Source organism: Halyomorpha halys, unplaced genomic scaffold (genome assembly GCF_000696795.3).
Source record: "Halyomorpha halys isolate HHAL.00 unplaced genomic scaffold, Hhal_1.1 Scaffold608.1, whole genome shotgun sequence".
NCBI classification, from domain to species: domain Eukaryota; kingdom Metazoa; phylum Arthropoda; class Insecta; order Hemiptera; family Pentatomidae; genus Halyomorpha; species Halyomorpha halys.
Window position 1 is genome coordinate 50,328 of NW_027109708.1, and position 23,707 is coordinate 74,034.

Genomic DNA, 23,707 nt, shown 5'->3' on the forward strand with positions numbered 1-23,707 from the left:
ATATATTTTTTTCAAAATATTTAAATGCTCATCTATCCATTGATGCCTGTATTGTCAGAGTAGTCAAGATGGTAATGGCCTTTGTTTGAATGGGGGAGGAAGATGGCTGGGTATAGCAGCTTAACCTCTAATAGTGGTAGGGTTATTGCTACTTGTGGATGGGGAACAAGTCCAAACTTGCCTAATCCCTATTCACTGGCATTGTTAACCCCCTCCCCTCCCATAGTATCCTCAATTACTCAATGCTCAATGAATTACCTTTTAACCTTTTGCAATAGCTTATGTATAATCAGCCTTATCAATATTATTTTCATAATTGAAAATAATGTTGAGAAGATTGTTGACTCTGGATAATATTTATAAGGAGAACATGTTTGGGGGCGGAATTAGTGTAGAACACAAATAACTAAAAACTTATTTATTAGTGCCAATGTTTCGGCCAAAATGTCTAGCCTTCATCAGGGCTAAGAACAAATACAAGATAACAACCAACGAACCAAAGGATACATAGAATGATAAGAAAATAAGAAACTAGCTAACATTATGGATTCATAAAAAGTGTTGACAGATGTTAATAGTTATAGAGTAGATGTATTATAAGAAGATAGAGGCTGTATGAGAAGAGTAATTTTAAAATTAAGTAGTAATCTTGTTTCTAGTATTTTACTTACACATATCATTAATTACATATATTGTCTTTCTCTTTTTTTTCATAACTGATTTAAATTATTATTATTAAATAAAAATATTCATGTTTCCTAGTTTCTTTTGCATTATATAAATTTAAATTTTTATTCCCTTGATCCTGTTATGTTACTTACATATTTAATTACCTATATATATGTTTTACTTCCCACTTCTTCCATTACTTTATTTTTATTTTTAATAATTTTCTTTTTATACATATCTTTACTAACTATGTTTAGTTCATTTTATGTTAAAATGAACAATATATTTTTTTAATTTAAATTATAATTTAAAATTGATTGATTGGATTGATTAAGTTCAAAATGGCAATCATTTAAAACTACGTTTAATAAACTATAACGGTCAACATACCGGCTGAACTTATTTAGCAATATTTTACTCCTGTTCTGCTAGCTATGAGTACTGTAATTCTCATTGCCATTGTTATCTCCAAGTAAAATTTTTACAGTTAAATAAATCTTAAATTTATTTTCATTCATCTCTTGGGAAAAAAGTTTTCAATGTATTCGGGACTTATGTTGATTAGAATCTTCCAAAAATGATTTCAATTAATTTTTAATTATGTTATAACAAGCTGTAGAATATTTCAAAACATGTTTCAGAAAAAAAATCATTTTCAAGACAATGAAAATCTAAAGAAAGACATAAATAGAAAATTGTTGATAACTTTATCAGACACTTTTGAAGCCATCATATATGCCTAACCTCATGTGCTTAAACATCATAGCCTAACATAATTGCTTTTGTAATTATGTAAAGACAAAATCCGTCAAGAATGGTCGGAAAATGTCCATTTGTTTTATTATGATTATCATAATTATTTTAAATGAGAATAATTGAAATAGGACAGTTATAATTAATAATTGGACTGTAATTCTGTATTAAATGATTTTCCATTAAGTTAATTTCACCACTATTGTGGTTAAATTTTTAGTTTGAAAAATTTCAAACTAAAATTTGATAGAGCAATAAAGTGCATTCTTCGTTCAAAAAATTTGACCGGATTTTTTTGCTATATTGAAATATAGTATTTTAGTAGTATATTTTCTTAATATATGAACATTTTTTTTCATAATTATTTAGTTAAAATATACTTACTAAAAATAATATATTGATTGTCAGGTAGCAATTTTAATGCAGGGAAACCCTGAAACGTTTAATTCTTAATTAAATTGGGATTTAAATCAATAAACCATTTTTGAAAGATTTATTAAATTTATTATTTCATAATTAACTATGAAATAACCTAAAAATTGGTTATAAGTGCATATGAAGTATGAAATATTTCAATTTTCTATTATAAAATTACAACAGTAATATATTAATATCTATTTTTACACATAGTTGTTAATTATTTATATCTATTTGTCATATTATATTATATAGTTTATACTCTATTTCAAAATGAATATTAGTTGGATTTTGTATTTTAGGTGTGTTTTATTTATATTAAAGATGGGAATGATAAGGGGAAAAAAGAGGAAAGTCACATTGGGTTGAAAGAGAAAATATGAAAAAAAAAAAAAAAAAATAGAAAATGATAGAAAAGGAAGAAAGAAAGAAAAAAAAAAGAGGTATTTGCAAAAAAATATTAATAAAACATAGAAAGAAGAAAAAAAAAATTAAACAGATAAAAGCGAATGGTGACCACCAGAACTAAAGCGTTGAACTAAAAAAAGTCATATTCAATTATTATATATTATTTACTTGTTACGCCTATATTTTGTAGAATTTTTAAAAAAATTGTCTGATGAATAGGTGAAACCCAATGAAGTTGGGCTGCACATCTTTGTTGTTTTCGAATAAAGTTTTTTTTATTTCTCTTATTTAAAATTTTATTAATGCATTAAGTGAATTTTTTTACCACAATTTTCAGAATTTGAAGTGGGTTTTCAAATCTCAAATTTCCCAATATATTATGATTTTTAAATTATAGGGAGTATCACACCCACTCCTCCATACCATGGGGAAAATTCATAAAACTATCACCATGACATGGTAAATCAAGTAAAGGGCACTCTTTTACTGTACAAAGATGCTATACTATATCTCAGCCACTACTATCATTTGGAAGTAACAGATGAACTAATGGTCCCAATAATAAATCAAAATCTGAAACATTGTTTATTACACCTTATATCAATACGTGATTTAAATTGAGTTTTTATTTAATTGATTAAATTGAGAATACTTTTCATACATTATTTTGAATGATTGATTGTTATATACAAAAAAAAAAAATTGACCTGACCGGCTTTGTAACTAATTGTAAGATATGGACCTGACCTTTTTTTGTAATCAACACAGCAGATATCAAACTATGGAAGTGATTCCTTGAGATTGGTTTTTTAAAGATAATAAACTCAATAAACACCTTTTATTTACAAGTATCCTAGGTAACAATTTTGAACAAGATTTTTGTACTTCTCTATAGAAAGATTTCAAATTGATGATTTCCAAGTTTTGTTGTACTAATCGCGTCCATTGAATGAACATTCTCACAGATACTCTTCTTTGTCATTCATTGATATTATATTTTTGTTAATTATGTACTTGCACCACTTGAGATCATCTACAGGTTTTAACAATTTTTTTTTGTATGGCTTATATATACTTCTACAATACCATCAAGGACTGCGATTATTAGTTTATTTAATACACCAACTAATAAGAATGATTTAAAGTGACATTGGTAATTTGATGCAATGTATTCATTTAATATGTGCCATCATTAATTAATTAGTGAGGTATGTGTGAACATTAGAATATTTTAATAAATGGAATTTGGTCCGGGTGTGGTCTATTAAAACTCAAATGGTAAATTGGTGTAATATTTTATTAGAGCCAATGTTTCGCCCCAATTTTTTTTTTTTTTTTAACTATGTCAACTATGGCTCTAATAAAATAGTACACCAATTTACTATTTGAGTTTTAATTTACCCCACCCGGACCAAATTCCATTTATTGATACACACGGTCAATCAGCATTCTTCCAATAGAATATTTTAAAAAATTAATTAGAATTAAATTTGTTTGTTGGTGCTGTCCGTAGCTCAGTTGGTTGAGGGCAGGTTTTAGCTGCCTGAGAAATCAGAGCAGCACTGGTTCGAATCCGGCCTGGGGAGGGGGTGGACTTAATTCATTTTGTGAAGGTCCCACGAAATGATAAACTTGACCTCTTACCATGGTTTGAATAGTTTGGTCACCTTTAGATGACCCCTAGGAAGGGGATCATTAAAAAAAAAATAATTTAAATTTGTTCTTTGCCTCATGCACACAACAGTGAATGTTTTTTTTTTCTTATCTCCTTTATTAAATATAAACAATATTAATCTTTTTTTCAACGATTTAATTAGCATGCCTATGTTTTAAGTTGCTTAGTAATTTTAAGATATAAATTTCGTATTTTAGTTTTGTGTACGAGTGGGGTAGCTCAGTGAGTAAAGCACTTTGCTACCATCTCCTATTACCCAGCTTCGAGTCCGGCTATAGCAAACAATTATTTATTCTTTTACTGCAGCCGTGAGACAACCCTGTGTGTTCGGGAGCCCTACTTGTCCACCCATCCTCTATAAAGTAGGTATCCTTAATTAGGGAAAAATCTGGCGTTTGAGCGAGATTTTGAAGAAATAATCTTCTTGTATAACCGTTTTCCAAGAAACAGTACATCCTTACCAAGTATTAAACCTCTAATCCTTCATTGGTTGTAGCTGTAGAGATATCATTATAGTTTTTTGTACATAGGAATACAAATAAAGATTAGGTTATATTTTAATACAATCTTATTTCTTTTTCTAATGAAACAGTAAAATACAAAGTTCTGTATAAAGAAATTGTTTTTAATTATAAACAACTTGCTTTATAGCTTATAATTACAATGATCTAAGGTACACTAGGGAGTGTTCGATCAATGGTACATTAGGCAAGGTCTTGTAACATTAATCGCACATTAATAAATGAGGCGTTCGATTGTTAAAACATGAACATGAAGATGAAAACATCGCTGATTTGATAAATTGTTGAAAGAACCTTTGGGAAATAAGTTTCCTTAAAAAAATAGTGTCCATATTGAGTTATGATGACTCCTGGTTGAAGTTAAAACATTGTAATTAATAAACTTTTTAACTTAGTAAAAGTTAAAATGTCGTCAGTTACCATGTTTTACGATCGAACGCCTAAAATTATAATAAATAATTTTTTCAATTACTGTTCAATATTTTAATACTTAAAAAATACATACTGTACAGGAATAATAGTGTTATCAGGAGGGACTCTTACCGTTGTTGTATTTTTAAAAATAGCTTTAAAAATATATAAGAAAAAATTCTGAGACTCTTGTACCTTGGTCTCCTGAATATTGTTTAACTCATCTTCAACGGTGTAATTAATTAAAATGAATGAAATTTTGATTAAAATAAGTCACAGTTTTCAACATGAGCTCCCGAACTAGGATGTAAAATATTCAGTTATAGTTAAATATTTACATTCATTTATTTTTATTTTATTTACTTTTGAATCAATGGTATAATTCATCCAAAATAAGTTTCTAATTTATTTGAAATGTATTGTAATTGCTAGATTGAACTGAATTTTTTGTAAACAAGTTGAGCTTGTAAACATGCAGCTGAACAAACGCGAGTATAAACATTGGACGACATCAATTTTAAAGTTAATTGACATTCAATCTTTCTATATTTTTTTTTTATAAAACAGTTTACTGTATTTTCTTTTAGTAATATTTATCAAGCAAGACGGAAAAAAAAAATCAATGGAAACAATAGTTCACATTAACAAAGATACTTGTTGAATATACTACGATCAATTTTTAAAATATGTCTTTTTAGTTAGTTATTTTCCTTTTCCTCATTTCTTTTTTTTTTTCTTTTTTTTTTTATAAAGGCTGTTATTTTTTTAACAGTATTCGCTATTCTTTTGTTTTTTCAATGTTCAATTTTTTCAACATATGTTGCCATTATAATATATGCACATTTCGAATAACATACGACATACGACTATCAGATTCTTAAAGAAAATCACTTTTAAAATGGAAAATTATTGGATCGCATATGGTATGGAGATTGATGAAGACGCAAACCCTTGGCATTCAGATGGTAGAATATATGTCATGCTGCAAAGAACTGATATTCTTTTGGTTAGTTAATGATAATTAGTTTATCATTGATTAATTAGTAATTTATTAGATTTGATATTTTCTTGAATATACTCATTTTACAATTTATAATTTATAATTGTTGTTATAATTATAAATGTTACAATTATAATTATTATTATTACAATTTGTATATTTTATAATAATCTTGAATTTAAAAAAAGACAATTTTTGTTTTTGCATATAATGTACCAATACTACACAAACCCTTTATACAAAGTGCAAATAATGTCTTTAACATTAATTATTAATGTTGGGGTGTAAAAGTTGTTGGCAATGAATATTGTTGGAAAACTTTTAGACCGTAATTTTCTACTTATAAATGCATTAATAGGGACATTGTTCTTCTTAGTTGTAAGTGAAGAAAAATGCTTTTACTTAGTTACTTTTAGTTATTAACCTGTACAGGTTGTGAATACTCTTGGTGAAATTTATGTATTAAGGTAATAACTGTATGGAAATCAGTAATCTACTTTTCATACATTCAAACAGAATTTGGTGCAAACCAGAAAATGTTTTTTTTAGAACGGACATTTCTTTATGGCCACCCACAATTCCGTTCGATGATTGAAATGTATTATTGTATTTGTTACAAGTCTAGAAGTATTATATGAAGTATCGTTGATGATTCTTAAGCAATAAATTCTTTTTTTATTTTAAAATATTACCCACAATCCACCATATTCTGAAACCATAAGTAACGTAATTAATAAAAGAAGAATTATTATTAATATAAGTCTTATAATATTATGTGAAATATAATACAGAAGGATGTCATGATTTTATTATTAGAAATAGTTGAACAGATTTTAGAATGTCTGGTCATAGAACATTAAATGACAATCTATGATAACAAAGTATTATTTTCTGTTATAGACAGCCTTCTCTGGGAGTGGCCCACATGTTTGTGCAAAAAAGTTGGCTTGTAATAAAAACTTAACTCAATGTTTTCTTTTTTTAAAGTCACTTTTACAGATTACTCAATAGTCCATAAACCTTATATTAGTGTTACTTGTAGTTTATTATAATGATTCGAAGCTATTAGTATGTTATCATAAAAGCTATGCAGGTATTATTGAAAGATTGTTGATTGACCATGTGTAATGTATAAAAGGAAAATGGTCCGGGTGAACTAAGAACGTTGACTTATAGTAAATAGTTTTATTACTATTTAAATTATTTTGACTTTACCCAGACCATCTTCCTTTTATATATTGGAAGTAGTTTACCATTATGCATTATTATGATAATTATCAATGTATGAACTTCCTATTAGTATTATTATAAATGCATACATTTTTTTTTTAAATAATTTAATTTTTTTTTTACAATTACTATTTTTGTTGATAAATATCTCTTTGAATGCAATGGTGGATGTATTTAAAATTCTTAATTTTCAAGGACATACAGATAATAAATAACCCTCTTAGAAGGTTACTGGTTGACTATAATATGTATAAATTTTTTTATTGAAATTACAAACAAGCTTATTAGAAATAAAAATAACACAAGTCAAAAGCATTAATTGTATTAATCTTGCACATCAATTGAATTAATAAAAATTCATATTTTTAGACTTAATCATATTAAAATAAATTTAGTTTTGTTGCTTTTTGATTTCAGGAAATTATTTGAACCTAAAAATATTGTTGTTATTAGGACCAACGATTTCTTATGTTTATTTATATATACAATTCAGATATGAAAAACTCAAAGCCAGAACAATTGAAACTACTATTGCATTCAATAAAAGTCGTTGATACTTATCCCATCACAATTCCTGTTCTGTTGGTTTAACTTCATTCTTCTAAATAGATTATCACTTTAAATCCAAAACCAATCCCCATCAAAAATGATTTAGTTTATCCCACAGTTCATTAGAACTATGGCCAATATCCACTTTTGTTTCAATAAACAAGCTCACTCATGTTTGCAAAATAACTCTAATTTAAATTCAAAATCATTCAATAATTTTTTGATTTGGCCTCCACCATTTATAATGGACATTTCACTACCAAAACATGTCTATTCTGTTCAAGAACTGATGAGAAATAAAACTCTTCCGCTAACTTAAGCACAGCCAAAGTCTTAATGCAACCAACTAGATAATTAAAAGTTTTATTAATTTTTTTATCAATAATTTGCTACAATTTTACATTAAAAAAATTAGTAACCTTTGAGTTTTTCCAAATTTAAGTTATTTCTTAGATATAAATTATTAAGTTTTATAAGCTCTGGTAGCCGACATATATTATTAAACAAATGCTGATTGTAATATCCAACAATAAAACATTTAACTGAAGCCCATTGCACTGTTGACCCCGATAATCCCATTTTCCAAATCGTAAATAATTCATAACATAAGCTCTAAGTCCTCCAAGTCCTATTCATACATATTACTTTTATGAACCAAAAACAATTATATTTTCCTTTTATTATTGTTACATATTGAAACTAGCTAGTATCAATCCTGTTTTCCATAGTACGTAATTTCTTTACTTTTACATATTGCTTTTTTACCTATGTCCATATCCTGCTGATGGTTAACGTAAACATTTTTAGTCCTATTTTACTGTATATGCAAAATATCTCTACTATATAGATATTTATTTCATATATGGGTAAGTGAAAGTAAAAAATGACTATTGCCATTGTGACTAAGGAAACAATAAAACATATATCTGTAAATTTATTCTATTTATGCATTTATTTTTTTTTTATCTTCTATGATTTTATACGTTATATGTATGTATTATTTATTTTTTTGAGATTTTTGGTTTTCCAATGGTATATTATAGGTACTTCTATATTACTGCTACTATTTCCAGAGGTTTTTTTTCAACCTGGTAAAATATTTCTCCTTTAGTTAATTAACAATGTTTTTCATATTTTATATTTACCAATTTTTTATTATTGCTTTTAATTAGAGATAATTAATTATTTCAAATAGACAAAATTGAAGTTAGTTTGGAGGCAATGTTTTTGACAATTTCCCATTTAACCCCTCTTAGACTATCGTAATTTCTAACGAATATTAAAGACCACTTAATGGTACAATGATGTGATGTGTTTAGTTAAATTCATTATACCTGTTTGAGAAAATAATAAAAAATTGTTAAATTGATTTTATGAAGTGGCACTTCCAGTAAGTCGATTTTATCTAAATAGTTACTATATCATCCCAAGCAGATGCCTACCTTAAAATCCTAATTTCACCTTCATACAACTTTTTGTATTTGAGTTTGGGTATTCACCAACAAGTATTTCCCATGAAAAACAATATTCAAGTGAAATAATATTATAAGTGAAAATAAAAATACTATTTGCTCACCAGTCCCAAGAGAAACATTTTCTTGATCAATGATAGAGGTTTATTTTAAGAGAATTTGAAGAAGTTTTTAAACTTCTCTTGATCATCCTCATACTCTTAATTGATGAGATTATCCCATCTTCCTATTCCATACATGACTAATGTCTCAAACTACTTTTAAAAAAGCCATTTGTTAGTTATTTTTTTTTTTTATAGTCATCCTTCCAACATAAAGAATGTGGACTGGCTCAGATTTCAATGATTAACTATCAGTCATATAATTATTCTTAACTCTTTTTTGATTTGCTAAAATTTTATTGAGAAAATAATGAAAAGCTTTTTCTATAGTTTTCTTTATTCACTTCCAAAATAAAATAAATAGTCAATGGTAGATTTTAAAAATACTGCTATTAATTCCCAAAGCATTTTATTTATAAAATTGTGACAAAGTTTGTTAAATTACAGTTAAAAAAAAGTTAATATTTTGAACTTTTGTTTTTTGGCCATTTTCTGAACTTCAGTGATGTGCTACCAAATAGTATTGATAGTATTCTGTTAAATATTTATATTTTTTCTTTATGGTTTTATTTTTTGCCATACATGGGAAAAATAGTGCAATCAGATTCTGAAAATTAAAAAATAAAAAATGTCCTCCATTTGCACACATCAAAAATTAAAGAGACACATATATACTGGGACATCATGTATATACATATGTTATTTAATCTGTAATGAAACAAATCTATTATTCTGCAATATAATATTATCATTTCAGGCTGCAGTAGATGCTACCCATTTTACTGAATCTGATGATGATAGTGAAGCTGATGAGGGAGAACGAGAGGCTCATCGTCAGTATGTGGACTGGATAGTAGAAAGATACTATGATTACAGGCATATGAGAGCAGTTTTATATCCTGAGTATGAAACTGATTCAGAAGAAGAAGAAGAAGAAGAAGAAGATTCTGATGACACAGACGAATCTGATCTCTCTGATGAATGTGATAAATAAACCCAAATCTATAACTTTGTGTATCAATGTGTGTTTTAGGGTGTTTTTTGATATATGTAGGTACGTTTCGTACAAATATATACTTAAGTTATAGATTTGGTTTAAAATTAAACAGCCTAGGAGCTATTATAGTACTCTATCAAAATTATATTATTTTTTTACATATACTATTGTGTTATTTATTTTTGAATATTTGAATATAATCGTTTGTTATTTTAAAATATTTAACTAAAAATCCATGCAGAAATACATCAATATTATCATCAGATCTACATCTGATACCAAATGTTTTGATTGATATACGTATCATGAATTGGAAGATTGTTGATTAACCATGTGTAATTACTATAAGGAAGATGGTCTGGGTGTGGTCAAATGAACTCAAATAGTACAAAACTATTTTTTAAGCATCAGTGTATTTCCTAAAACCTTCAGCACACTCCATCCCATTCCTCCTTACTTCCCCCCTTATTTTTCCAAGATCTATCTTTCACCTGTTTCTTCCTTAAATCTAATGACCATCTTACCGTAATCAAATCTGATAAAGGTAATTCTACTGCTATCATGGACAAAACTGAGTACGGTTACAAAATTCACCACCTCCTATCTGGCCAAACCACTTATAAGCCGACCACACGTGACCCAACATATATGTCTTACTTTAACCAACTTCTAAACAAATTTCTTGAGAACAATCAAATTAATCGCCCTACCTACTCTAATCTCATATCTTAAAATTCAGTTGGTCCCTGCTTACATAGGCTCTCTACTATTACTATTACACTGAGGGTTGGGAATCACTTTCTCACCTCGACCCAATTGGATCTTTTGTGAGTCTTTTCCATTAGATTTCCCATACAAATCCTATGCTTCTTACAATGCTCATGAATTCTTTTGGGTCTATTCTAATAATGTCTTCAGGTTCTATTCTATCCTGTCCCTAATACTGCAGTCTTTGGAAGGCAAGGGCTTCACATTCACACAGAATATGCTGTGCCTTTTCTTCGTCTCTCATACATAGATGACAGATGGAAACCTCCACCAGCTTCATCTTCTTAAGATGATATTTTATGAGGCAGTGGGCCATGATGAGACCTGTTATCATCTTCAATTCATTTCTAGTAAGGTAAAGGTAAAATTTTGCCTTTTTCAAATAAAGAGCTTGGACTGTTTCATGGATGGTTTCAATGTCCGGTATGTTTCCTTCTTTTTATGTTCCCAGGAGTCAACTACCTTCCTCATTGCACTTCCAGATATGTTGCAATATTGCTCAGGCCTAATTAGCATAATTTCTGATCCCTTCCTTGCTAGGGTGTCTGCCATCTCATTTCCATCTATCCCCCCATGTCCTGGGGTCCACAACAAGGTCAGTTTATTGCTTCTGGCTAATTTCTTTAGTCTTTCTGGGCAATTCAAGACTGATCCTGACCTTATTGCCTTTAAAGCAGCCTGGCTGAATGATATTATATAAATGTTTTTTTTCCTTTTGGATTGTTTTTAATATTTTCTATCGCCATTATTTCTATTGCATGTATTTCAGTTTGGAATACAGTTGGGTATATTCCCATTGCTAGGGTCCAGCACTGAAATTGTTGATTTTCCCGCTTGATAGGAAAACTGATATGAATGTAATGGGGAATTCCAAACTATTAAACCCCATTACTATTACATCCATTAACTTTTCCATTGTCTTTAATATCATTGAAGAGAGACTTATTGGTCTATATCTTTGGGACATCCTTAGGATTACCAATTTTTGGGATGAAAATTACTTTAGTCTCTCTCCTTAGTTTTGGGATATATCCCATTACACAACTTGCCCTTAATATTCTACCCAATGCTTTACTAAGTTATCCTTTCCCATGTATCAGATGGGCAAGAATTATTCCATTCCCCCCAGATGCTTTGTGTGGATTAAAGGTGCTTATAGCTCATGTTATTTATTCTGTGGTGAATATTTCATTTGTCTCTTTCTAGGCTCTTGTGTTTGGCCATTGGTATTTCCTTTCCCTTTTAGGCTCAGCCTCTTCATTTACTAAAGTGCATTGAGGAAAGTGGGTTTTTAATAACACTTTCAGTGTTTCCTCTTGGTTCTCTTTATAAGTTGTATTTGATCTTCAGATAGAGACAGCACCATTATCCCGGTCTTTTTGGAGAGCCTTCTGTATATCAGGCAGCTGAGGATGAATCCTCTATCCCTTTACAAAACTTCCTCCAAGACTGTCTCTTTTATTTTCTGATTTCATTATTATCTTCTGCTAGGGCTTGTATATTCTCTTCCTATCTCCCTTGCCCTTTTACTCCATTGTAGAGTTTTCTCACTCTTCTCCCAAGATTTCCTAGTATTTTATTATACCATGGTACATCCATTTTTGTCTCTCTTTTCTTTATTGGAGTCATCTATGCTTCCAATTAGTCACATGAAATTGTGGGCTCACCATTTATTATGAGATTGGTTATTTCCAGTTGGATCAATAGCATTACTTCTCACTGGATCCATCCTTGGGGTAGTTTTCTGAAAAGATACCTACCCTTATTCAATCCATAGCCTTGCGGTAGGACATGATTAGGGAACTACCCTTTCTGGGGTTACATTTCTGGGGAAGTATTTGTCCTCTTTAGTTTCCCGTCAGTATCACTATTGGGAGTATTCTTATTTGATCGGGCCCTAGGCCCCTCTTCCAACAAACTCTTATGGCTATTCATGGGGTTTTTGCTGTTTCTGAGTGCCTCCTCATCGGAATAACCATTCCTTTTAAGTCAATAAAAATCTTATTCTCTTTGGCCCACTCATTTTGGTGATTGGTCAATCATCTTTATCATCCTCTTTTGTCTCAGGAGCTTTAGGGGATGGGCGAGCCCTTTTCTCTTTTGTTTCTTCTGGCATTACCTTGGGAATTTCACCCATATTACTGGTTTCTATGCCTTCTATTTTTGTTTGTGGCAGTGACTTCTGTGGTACAATTGTTGTGGAAGCTGGGGAAAGTCCCTTCTTCTTCTAGATTTTTTTCTTTTTTCTCACTCATTCCCACAACTAGCTAGGGATCTAAACAGTCATCTGTTACAGAACCCCGCTTGCCACAGGAAGGCTAAATAAAACTGGAGGTTGCCTGGTATCCAGGGCTTGCCTAGTTTGACTGATGCTCACAGCCATACATCCAAAGCCTATGCTGTCCTGCCTTGGATTGGGGATATTTATTGACTTCCCAGTCTAGATCTGTTGTGTTCAGTTCAGGGCTACCTCTTGCAGGATGTGGTTCTTCACCATGCACGAACAGTCCTGGTTGTAGCATCATCAAAACCTCTGTCAAGGCATCTTTGTCCTTTCAGCTACTCCCCAGGGACTGAGTGAAGGAAACTTCTCCCCACTCCCTTGACCCCATAGGCTCTCTAAAATGCATAAACCTGGTAATCCCCTGTGCCCCATTATTTCTGATATTAATGTAACTTCTTCTAAACTTATTAAATTCCTTCTTTCTTCTCTTCGAATTCTTAACCACAATAATCCCTACAATATCTCTAATTCCTTCCACTTTCAAGATCAACTACAATACTTCAATATTCCAGACAACTTAATCCTAACTTCTTTTGATGCTCAAAGTCTGTTTACTAACATCCATATTGACAAAACCCTGCATATTGTAGTGAAAACTGAACCATTATTGAACCTCAAACCTTAAATCTCAAGAACTTAGATGTAGATCTGGTTACCTTACCTTTCATCATAAGTTTTACTACTAGATTTCCAGTCTTGCCATGGAAAATTCTCTCACTCCTGACATTTCTAACATAGTTCTAAATAATCTTCTTGACTCCACAATCCCTTTATTCTCTCACAACATAATTTCTATTAAGAGATACGTTGATGATTTCTTCCTTATTCTCAACCCCAACAAAATCTCCAAAATCCCATAAGCCTCCTCTAACTCCTACTATCCTCATCTTCGGTTCACCATTGAACGTGAAATTGACCATTCCTTCCTTTTTCTTGATTTCCCTATGATAAGAAATTCTGATGGTTCCCTATCCATTCATTGTTATACCAAACCTACCTGTTCTGGCAGTCTTCTTATATATTTTTCCCAGCATCCTTATCAAATCTTATCCATCAACCCCTTTCTCTATCTGACCCTCAATACCACTAGACAAACATACAATGCATTTAACAGATCGTATTTACAAACAAAATCCCAACTAACATGACACACAAACTTATGGACTCTTATGTCAATCTTATAATTCCAGTACTTCCTACCCTTAATGCTTCTTAACTTACTCCACTTTTTCCCAGAAATTATTATATACATGTATAAGGTTTTTTTTTTTTTTTTTTTTAATCTGGCATGTGTGCACCGTGGCCACTCTAAGCCTATTGTACGCCATCTTTTACTCTATTTAAAACAGGCAAGACGCCTTTACGAATTTGGATGTTTTGTATGGATCAACTGTTTTGCTAAGCTTGGGATCCACAATACAATCTCCTTCAAAGATCTGCATATGATGTGATAAGCAGTCTCATTATCCCCTCTGCAGAACCTGCAGATTGGTAACTCTGTTAAGCTCATATTACAGATGTGTTTGTTCAACTGACTGTGTTCTGTATATAGTCCTGTCACTCACCATAATGTAGTCTTGTCCGTTATGAAGATGTGCAGTACTTCTTTTTGTACAAGAACCTTTGAATGTTTTTGCCTCCTGGTGTTCCTCCAGAACAGCTCAGCCTTGCCCTCAGCATTCGCTTTAATGAGTCTTTTCACATAGCTGGTATTGATACCGCATATGGGATGGGTGTAAAGGGAATAATCTTAGGCCCCTTCTGGCAAAGTAATCTGACCCCTCGTTGCCTTAATGTCTGTGTGGCCATGCACCTGTTCAACCCGCACCTTGTGGGCTAAAAAAAAGAGAAAAAACTCTTCCACCAATTTAGAAAGGGTTACAGAATTACTCAGTGCATAAATGAAGGCCTGACTATCATAAAAATAAAATAAAAATTGTGATGAGCCTATCCCTCATACCCTCTTTTATTAGAGTCTAGGAACAGACATTAATTGCTAGCACCTCAGCCTAAAATACCAAGTATGTCCCTTCCTAACGGTATGGAGATATCCTCTCTAGGTCTGTCCATTCTCTATATACCTGCTCCGGAGACTCATTTGGATCCATTCATATATGAATTTACCCCATTGAATTGTTTGTGTGGGACAACCCCTTCAATGTTAACACTACAATAGATGTCCCAATATTTCTTAATCTAAAGATCAGAGTGCATAGGTAGCACCTTATCTTCATCAATCTTCCTGAACAAACTTCCTTGCCCTTCGTAAGTTAAAGATTTGACTTCTGTTCTTAACTTTGCATGCCTGTAAGCAGAGGTAAGTGGCTTGAGATTCAATTTCTATATGCAGTGATATCAGATTTAAAAGTACTGCAGTAGGAGTGGTACCTATGGCACCAATGATTACAAGGCAAGCCAGTTTTGAAGTTTCCCAAGCAGAGCCTGGAATTTACTGGCCATAGCCTTGTGCCATCATACTATAACAGTGTATAAGTCAATAGGTCTTATCACTGCAGTGTATAACCAATAAACCATTTTAGATTTCCCTTCTAGGTATGCCCAGAGACACCTTAGTGTCTTCATGCTTATCCTTTCAACATGGTGTTGCCACTTAAATTTGTAGTGAAGAGTAAAACATCAAGATATTTGACCTCACTACAGAAGTAAATTTTATCACAATTCAGATATGGCGGTCTGATTACAATATTCCATCAGTCACACAAAGTCTAATCTATTGAGATTGATGCCAAGACCATATTCCTGACACCATCCATTAAGGAGATCCACATGATGTTTGAAGCAATCCTCAGATGGTCTCTGGAAATTCGCCTCCTATCTAAACAGCGATGTCATCAACATATCCTTGCTTATAGAAACCTGTGGCAATAGATTTTATCAGCAAGGTGTCAACCACCAAGCACCACAGGACAGAAGATAGTAAACCTTCTTGCGGTCCGCTACACACAGGTTTCATCCACATTTTGGTGTGACTCTATTCCAATGTGAGCAATCTTCCTTCCAGCATTGCAAAAATCCATTTTAAAGAAAGCTGTCCCACCCCTTTACTTTCAAGGGCTCTCCCCATAGTTTTGCAAGGGATGCAGTCAATATCAATAAAGATGCCTGTTATAATTTTCTTATTGGCTAAGCTTTTATCAATGCTGGAGACCAGATTTTGATGGGCATCTTCAAAGGCTTTGCCTACTCGGTAAGCATATTGTGCACTATGTAGCAGCCTCTCTACAAATGTAGTGTCCTTGATATTTTTTTAATATCTTTTTCCAGAACTTTCATCAAAAAAGATGTCGGACATATAGGCATATAAGCCTTGGGGTTGTCAAAAGATGCCTTTCCAAGTTTAGGTGTATAGCACACTTTGCAATGTTTGGTATGTTGTGAAGTGCCAAACTGCCGCTTAGTGAAACTGAAAGGTATGGTTTAAGCACTGGAAGACATTTTTGTAATACGGCCAGGAAAACCCCATCAGCACCGGCTGATAAAAACGGTGCAAAAGATTTAATAGCTCAGTTGACCTTACCAGAATCAACAATTCTGTTGGCCTCTACCCATTTATTTCTGCTACATTTATAGTTATCAGTAACAGGGTAGATTACGCTCTCCTCCATTAGGACACATCCAAGAAAGTTAGAGTATGCAAGGGCTTTCAGGGTCTCCATCTTCAAATCAGTGAATCCTCCTACCATCCTAACAGAACCCAACACTCCCCTTTTCAAGCCCTAGATAGGATCCTATTAATTCTAAACATGGAGAGATCATCATTCATGGCTGCAGAATTTCATCCACTCCCCTCTTTTGGCTTTCCTTATTGCCTTACTGTACTCAGTTAGTGCACTTTTATAGATTCCCAACCGCCTGTTTTTTCAGCTTTATTGAAGATTCTCCTTGTGAGTGCTCTCAGCCTACCCAATTTCTCATTCTGTCAATGAGTATTCCTGTTGGATTGGATCCGACATTCATTGTTATTGTCCGTGTATGGACTCATAATCGCAACCATTAAGGAAATGGTTTACTAATTTTCATTGCATTGCTATTATCCATTAAGCTAAACTTGCCAGCTTTGTTATTCAAATACAATACAGAATCATCATAGATAAACTGGTACAAATGGTGTATGATTTAATGTCTCTTTAATCTTTTATATTAATGTTTAATCTCCAGGGTTCACTTTAATATTATTCATTTATTTATTCAAGTTATCTTTTGTAGTTTCAATGCCAAGTTTAATATTTTTTTATCATATATTTCTACAATATATTCAATATTATCTTCTTTAATCCTCTGATCTATGCTTCTTTGATATATACCTTCCTTTTTAGTATATACTTCACATTAATAATTTCTAAATTTAAATTATCGTCATTTATTTTTTTTTTATTCAATCCTAAATTTTTAACAGATTAAGGATAATTATTCACATTTTTTTAATCTAATCTATTTCTTTATTGATTTAAGTGTTATTTTGTTTAACCTCATTATTTTCAACATTTTTTTAATCTATTACTTCTTTTTCTGCTCATAGTTTAACTATAGGTTTTGTATCTAAGTAATATATCTCTTAGCTTTATCTTCTTCTCCATTAATTTTAAAATTATTTTGATTATCATACAGTTTTTATATTTATTCATCATATTTATTATTTATTTTTTTCAACTATGTAGAAATACATATAAATTAGTAATTAGGGAATGGACCACTATAAGTTATGTGATTATTTACCTATCACCATTATAATAATAATTCAAATACAATTCGAGATACACTTGGTGTAATATAGTGTATTAGCTATTAGCTCTTTGGATAACCATTTGATTAGGGATTCATTTGTTATGTTGTTAGTGACTAACTTGTTTTTGAATAAAAAGTATGTGCTACTGAGTATTGTGTAGTTTGCTTTCTAGAATTTAATTAATAATTAATGTAAATAACACCTGGTGTCAGGTGAAAATTAGTTCAAAATGAATAATTTCAACACAAGACTCCCACTGCTCCAATTTGATCAGAACATCTCAACTAAATGGTCGAAATGGAAACAAACCTTCATTCTCCATCTCAAAGCCATTTAAAAATACAATTCTAAGGATGAAGAATTGAAGATTGCCGTATTACTAACACATATGGGTGAGGAAGCTATTGAAATTCGCTCAACAATTTCAGTAAGAAAACAACTTTAGATGATGTTTTCAAAATGTTCGATAAGTATTGCATCCCCAAAGTGAATCTGGCTATGGAATCATTTAAATTCAATAAAATTAAACACCAACTGGGACAAACCTTTGATAATTATCTCACACAATTAAAATCCCAAGCTATAAATTGCAGCTTTGTCTGCTCTAATGCTGAGTGTAAGACATCCTTCTCTGACAGGATGATAATTGATCATATTGTCCATAATCACAATGACATAGATGTTCAAAAAGCCTTGCTTAAAGAGACTAAAACACTTATATTAGATGAAGTTACCCAAATTTGTCGGGTAGCAGAAGTTGGAAAATCTTACAGTCTAGAGATGGCTCGTGGTGAAGAGATGCAGCCTGACATTAATAATACTAACAAGTTCAATAAAATCAAGCTGCCAAAACTTACCCGTTCTGTAACTGTCCATGAATATAAATATAAAAAATGTGGTACCACCCACCCACCTAGAAATTGGCCAGCCTATCAGAAAAAGTGTATTGTGTGGGGCGGGTTTGACCATTTTAAAGTAGGATGTATGTTTCAGAAAAAGAAAGCTGTAGTTAATGAGGTTGATGAAGATTCCTCATCATCTGAGTCAGTGTTTGACTGCAACATTATATCGGATGTGAAGGCAACAACTTCTAACTTATGGAAAGAGTATATTAATATTAATGACATTCCTGTGTTGTTTAAGTTAGACACAGCTAGCTATACATTTTCCCGGTTAATATCTGGGAAAAAAATTGGGTAAAGTAAATTGTCTAAAACTTCAATCAAAGTAAAATCTTTTGGAGGATTTATTTCTAAACCTTTGGGTATTACAGTGTTAAAGACAGTATATAAGAATGAATCCCACAGTGCGGAGTTTGTAGTGATGAATGTTGACTCATCTCTGATATTGAGTACTTCAACCTGTGAGAAGCTGGGAATCATTAAACAGACATGCACACTGTCTAATTTAAATGAATCTCCAAATAAGAGTTTAGATGAAGAAGAACATCAATTTAGGGCAATTAATAAAGATGTATTTTCAGGGTTAGGCAAAATACACTATGAAGTAAAAATAACCCTTAGTAATGATGCAGTACCCACGGTTAGATCTGCTAGAAGACTGCCAGAGTCTCTTAAATCTAAACTCAAGAAGGAGATTGACAGAGTAGTAAATTTGGGAGTTATTAGGTTCATTGAAGAACCCATTGACTGGGTCCATGATATAGTAATAGTTGAAAAGAAAGATGGATCTGTTTAAACCCAATCCCACTAAATAAATACATCAAGCGAGAACATTATTCTATACCGACCCAGGAGGAACTGATTGCAAACTTAAGTGGTAAAAAATGGTTTACTGTACTTGACATGAAGAAAGGTTTTCATCAGTTCCCGTTGGATGAAAACTCTAGTAAGCTAAGTAAGCATGCACTATGAACACACCTTTTGGCCACTATCATTTTAAGGGTACCTTATGGTTTATCCAACATTCCTGAAATATTTCAACGGGAAAATACTAAAATGTTTGGTGACATTGAAGGAGTGCAAATCATGTTTGATGACATTATAGTATCAGGCAGAACAGAACTTGAGCATGCTAAAAGTCTGGAGGCTGTCATAAAGAGGGCTAGACAGTTCAACATTAAATTTAATAGTAATAAACTTCAATTTAAATTAAATAAAGTGAAATATTTGGAATTAATTTTCGGAGCTGATGGAATCAAACCTGACCCTTTCAAAGTAAAGGCTCTTTCCAACATAGAGCAACCTCAATCAATTCAAAATAACAATCCAAAAGAACCATTACTATCATCAGCAGTTCCTAAATTTCCATTTCAAGTCATTGGTATAGATATTGGAGAGTGCAATTTGAACCTCTTCCTGGCAGTAGAAGATTACTCCTCGCGATGGTTAGATATTATTCCCCTCAAGAATAAGACATCTGCTGAAATAATTAGAAATTTAAAAATCCTTTTTAGTAACCACGGAACACCTGAAATTGTACGCTGTGACAATAACTCACTCAACAGTGCAGAAAGGGCTGCTTTTGCCAAACAATGGAGCTTCACTAAACGAACCTCGAGTCCTAACTATCCTAGCTTGAACGGACTTTCGGAAAATGGGATAGGTATAGCCTAAAAATTAATTAAAATCTGCTTATTCAAGAGGAGACTTATATGAAGTCCTACAAGAGTATAGGACGACTCCTCTTTCAGGGCTTGAGTACTCTCCAAGTCAGTTATTAATGGGGCAAAGACTAAGAACAAGAGCCCCCGCAAGTCTTGGACTCCTTACTCCTAAGATACCCGATAAGGAAGTGCATCACAAGATGAAATACTTAAAAATTACAAGTAAAGCTCAATACAATTTATCTTCTCATCCAGTTGAGAACTTCAAAATGGAACAACCAGTTTATATAAAATGGAATGATCAGTGGAAGGAAGGCACTGTCACCAAGCTTCTCCCTGAACCACGATCTTATTTGGTCAAGGATCAACATGGTCATGAGTACTGAAGAAACTCATCTCACCTTCGAGGGCTCATTAAGTCACCCAATCCTGATGATTTTCTATCAGAACACTCATATTCCCAAACATCCTGATCCTCTTCCTGAACCACCTGACCCTCTACCAAAACTCCTAGTACTTTGATCCGGAGGACCAGAATGGATATCAGTTAACCCCCCATAACGCCCTGGTTGGAGATCAACACCATTCAGTAGTCATACACTGCAGGGTCCATCATCACCAGCAGAGGGCCTGAGAACTCAGTGTGGCTGCCTGATTGTCAAGCCTAAAAAGACTGATAGAAGATTAAGGGAAGGGTGTAATATAGTGTATTAGCTATTAGCTCTTTGGATAACCATTTGATTAGGCATTCATTTGTTATGTTGTTTGTTACTAACTTGTTTTTGAATAAAAAGGATGTTCTACTAAGTACTGTGAAGTTTACTTCCTAAAATTTAATTAACAATTAACATAAATAACACACTTAGTGCACTTGACTATAGAAGGTAAAGTTTTTGAACTCTGAAATTTATAATAAAAAGTACCTTTTACAATGATTTATTTTAAATAAAGTTTTTTTTCCTACACCAAAGGAGGCATTTCTGCCATTTTGTTTCGAACAGCCCAGTATAGTTTAGCCTTGCTGAAGTAACTCCTGTCTGTAATCAAGTCCGCCGTTGCCGCACATGCAAATATGTGATCACCAGTCATCTCACCAACTCCACACAAGACGCAGTCTGAAGACTCAGTCACTCCTATTCTCTTCAGGTGGTGCTGCAAATAATCATGTCCAGTAGCCAACCTGAAGCATGCCACTGACACCGCTCTTGGTAAAGTCAATGGAGGGCGCCTCTTAGGATCTAGCAATGCCGCCCAGTTCTTGTCCCCACATTCTCCTCTACTCCTTTCCTCTGCTCTTTCAGTGGTAGCGCTTTGGGCCATTTTTTTGCCATGTCCATGGTGATAGGAAGAAGCGGCTGTGGTTGGCTAGCCCCTAACTGCGCAATTCGATCCGCCTCCTCATTCCCAGGTATACCGCAATGGGCTGGAATCCACTGCATTACCAATACTTCAGTAAGTATTTAATCAAGTATTTCAATTTTACATTCAATGGATTTCTGGCATGCGAGAATTCAAGCGTTAGTTGAGGGATGTCCAGACGCTATTACCAGCAGTGCTGCCCTAGAATCCGACAGAGAACTATCTTCTTTGCGCAGGCGTGAGTAGGCTTTTCTAAAGCTAAAGTAATAGCAGCTATCTCTCCATCAAAATTGGTAGCATTTGCTCCAACAGGTGCTGACAGTTGGAACAGGTTACTATAGACACCAGCACCCGCATTTTTATTTGCCTCTGTAGCTGACTCGTCAGTGTATTTATGGATCCATTCTGGTTCAGGGTAGCGCTCGGCTATAGGGGCCAATGCCACAGTCCTTAGTTCTTCCTCTGGGGTCATGGATTAGTTGATGGGGATTATTAGATCCAGCACTATATCATATGGACACATCCAAACGCTTTGTTTAGTCAAGTCAGGCAGAGGCTCTCTTATCTCAAAGTTCAGGCCTAGGCTTGTGATAATGGATTTCGTTGTCTCAATAAATGTTAGCTGTGTTTTTAGTCGCCTAGTATTACCAAGAGTGCTGGCCCAGTAACCACTACCATTCCTAAGCATGCCCTCATAAAGGATGACGGCATTCATTTTTCGACTATCTTTTAGGGACTCGATCTCTGCCTGCAGTTGCATGGCTAGAATCAGTGTTGATTTAGCCGCACCAGTAATAATCCTCAATGCCTTATTTTGAACTATATCAAGACGTCCCAGCACTGAATCGGTAGCTGTAACCATAATACCAGAGCCATATTCCAGGACTGGTCTTATATATGACCTATATGCATGTATTAAAACCTCAGCGGTTGCTCCCCTCTTTATGGCTGTGATTCGTTTCATAAGTCGCAGTCTTTATTCTCTTTTATCTGCAGCATGCTTACATTGCTTAGCCCAGGTTAACTTATCATCCAGGATCAGTCCTAGATATTTCGCTTCATGAGTCCTGCTAATAGCCTGATTATCAAGATTCACTATTTTAAATCTTATTTTAAATCTCTATTTTAAATCTCATATTTTAAATAAAGTGCAATATTTTATTTACAACCAATTGTTTCTTATGTGGATACCAAGTAAAATAGAAATAGCAACTAAATTTTGATTCTGAGAGCTTATTTGCAATATTCAATTTCATCTTTGTCAATATACATAAAAACCTGCTTGAAAGATTGTATTTATTTACAACTTATTATAACCTTCTGTTACTTATAATTTATCACATTATTTTGATCTGAATAAATACGCTTGTCAGCAGTCTTTTCCAATTCTTTAATACATGTATGACAAAATTAATATAATCCTTAATAAATAAACTTAATCTAAATAGTTACAATGAACAAATGTTGACAATTAGTTGAGATTAACATTAAACATAATAGATATAAGAATTTAAAACTAAATAAATAAGAAAATAGGAATAAATAGGCATATAAATACAGAAATATTATAAATAAAATATAAAATAAATTTAAACTAAACTAAAGGTTATCTTATCCTGCATGTTTAGGTTTTTTGTGTTAGTCTAAAAAACTATGCTCTATATTTGTTTATATTAAATAATGATTTCAGTTCTTTAGTTTGTATTGTATTAATGAAGTACTTAACAAAAGAAACAAATAAAAACATTAATATAACTAAGCAAACTCCTGAATTAAACAT

The 23,707-nt window shown here is 32.4% G+C and overlaps 1 protein-coding gene across 1 annotated transcript; it reads left to right on the top strand.

Moving 5' to 3' along the window:
- The first annotated feature begins 5,688 nt into the window (after positions 1–5,688).
- Positions 5,689–10,290, top strand: LOC106684734 (uncharacterized). Its single transcript, XM_014426984.3, has 2 exons — positions 5,689–5,860; positions 9,964–10,290. Exons 1-2 carry the CDS (start codon positions 5,690–5,692, stop codon positions 10,198–10,200), a joined length of 408 nt encoding a protein of 135 aa, XP_014282470.2. The 5' UTR covers position 5,689; the 3' UTR covers positions 10,201–10,290.
- The last annotated feature ends 13,417 nt before the right edge of the window (positions 10,291–23,707 follow it).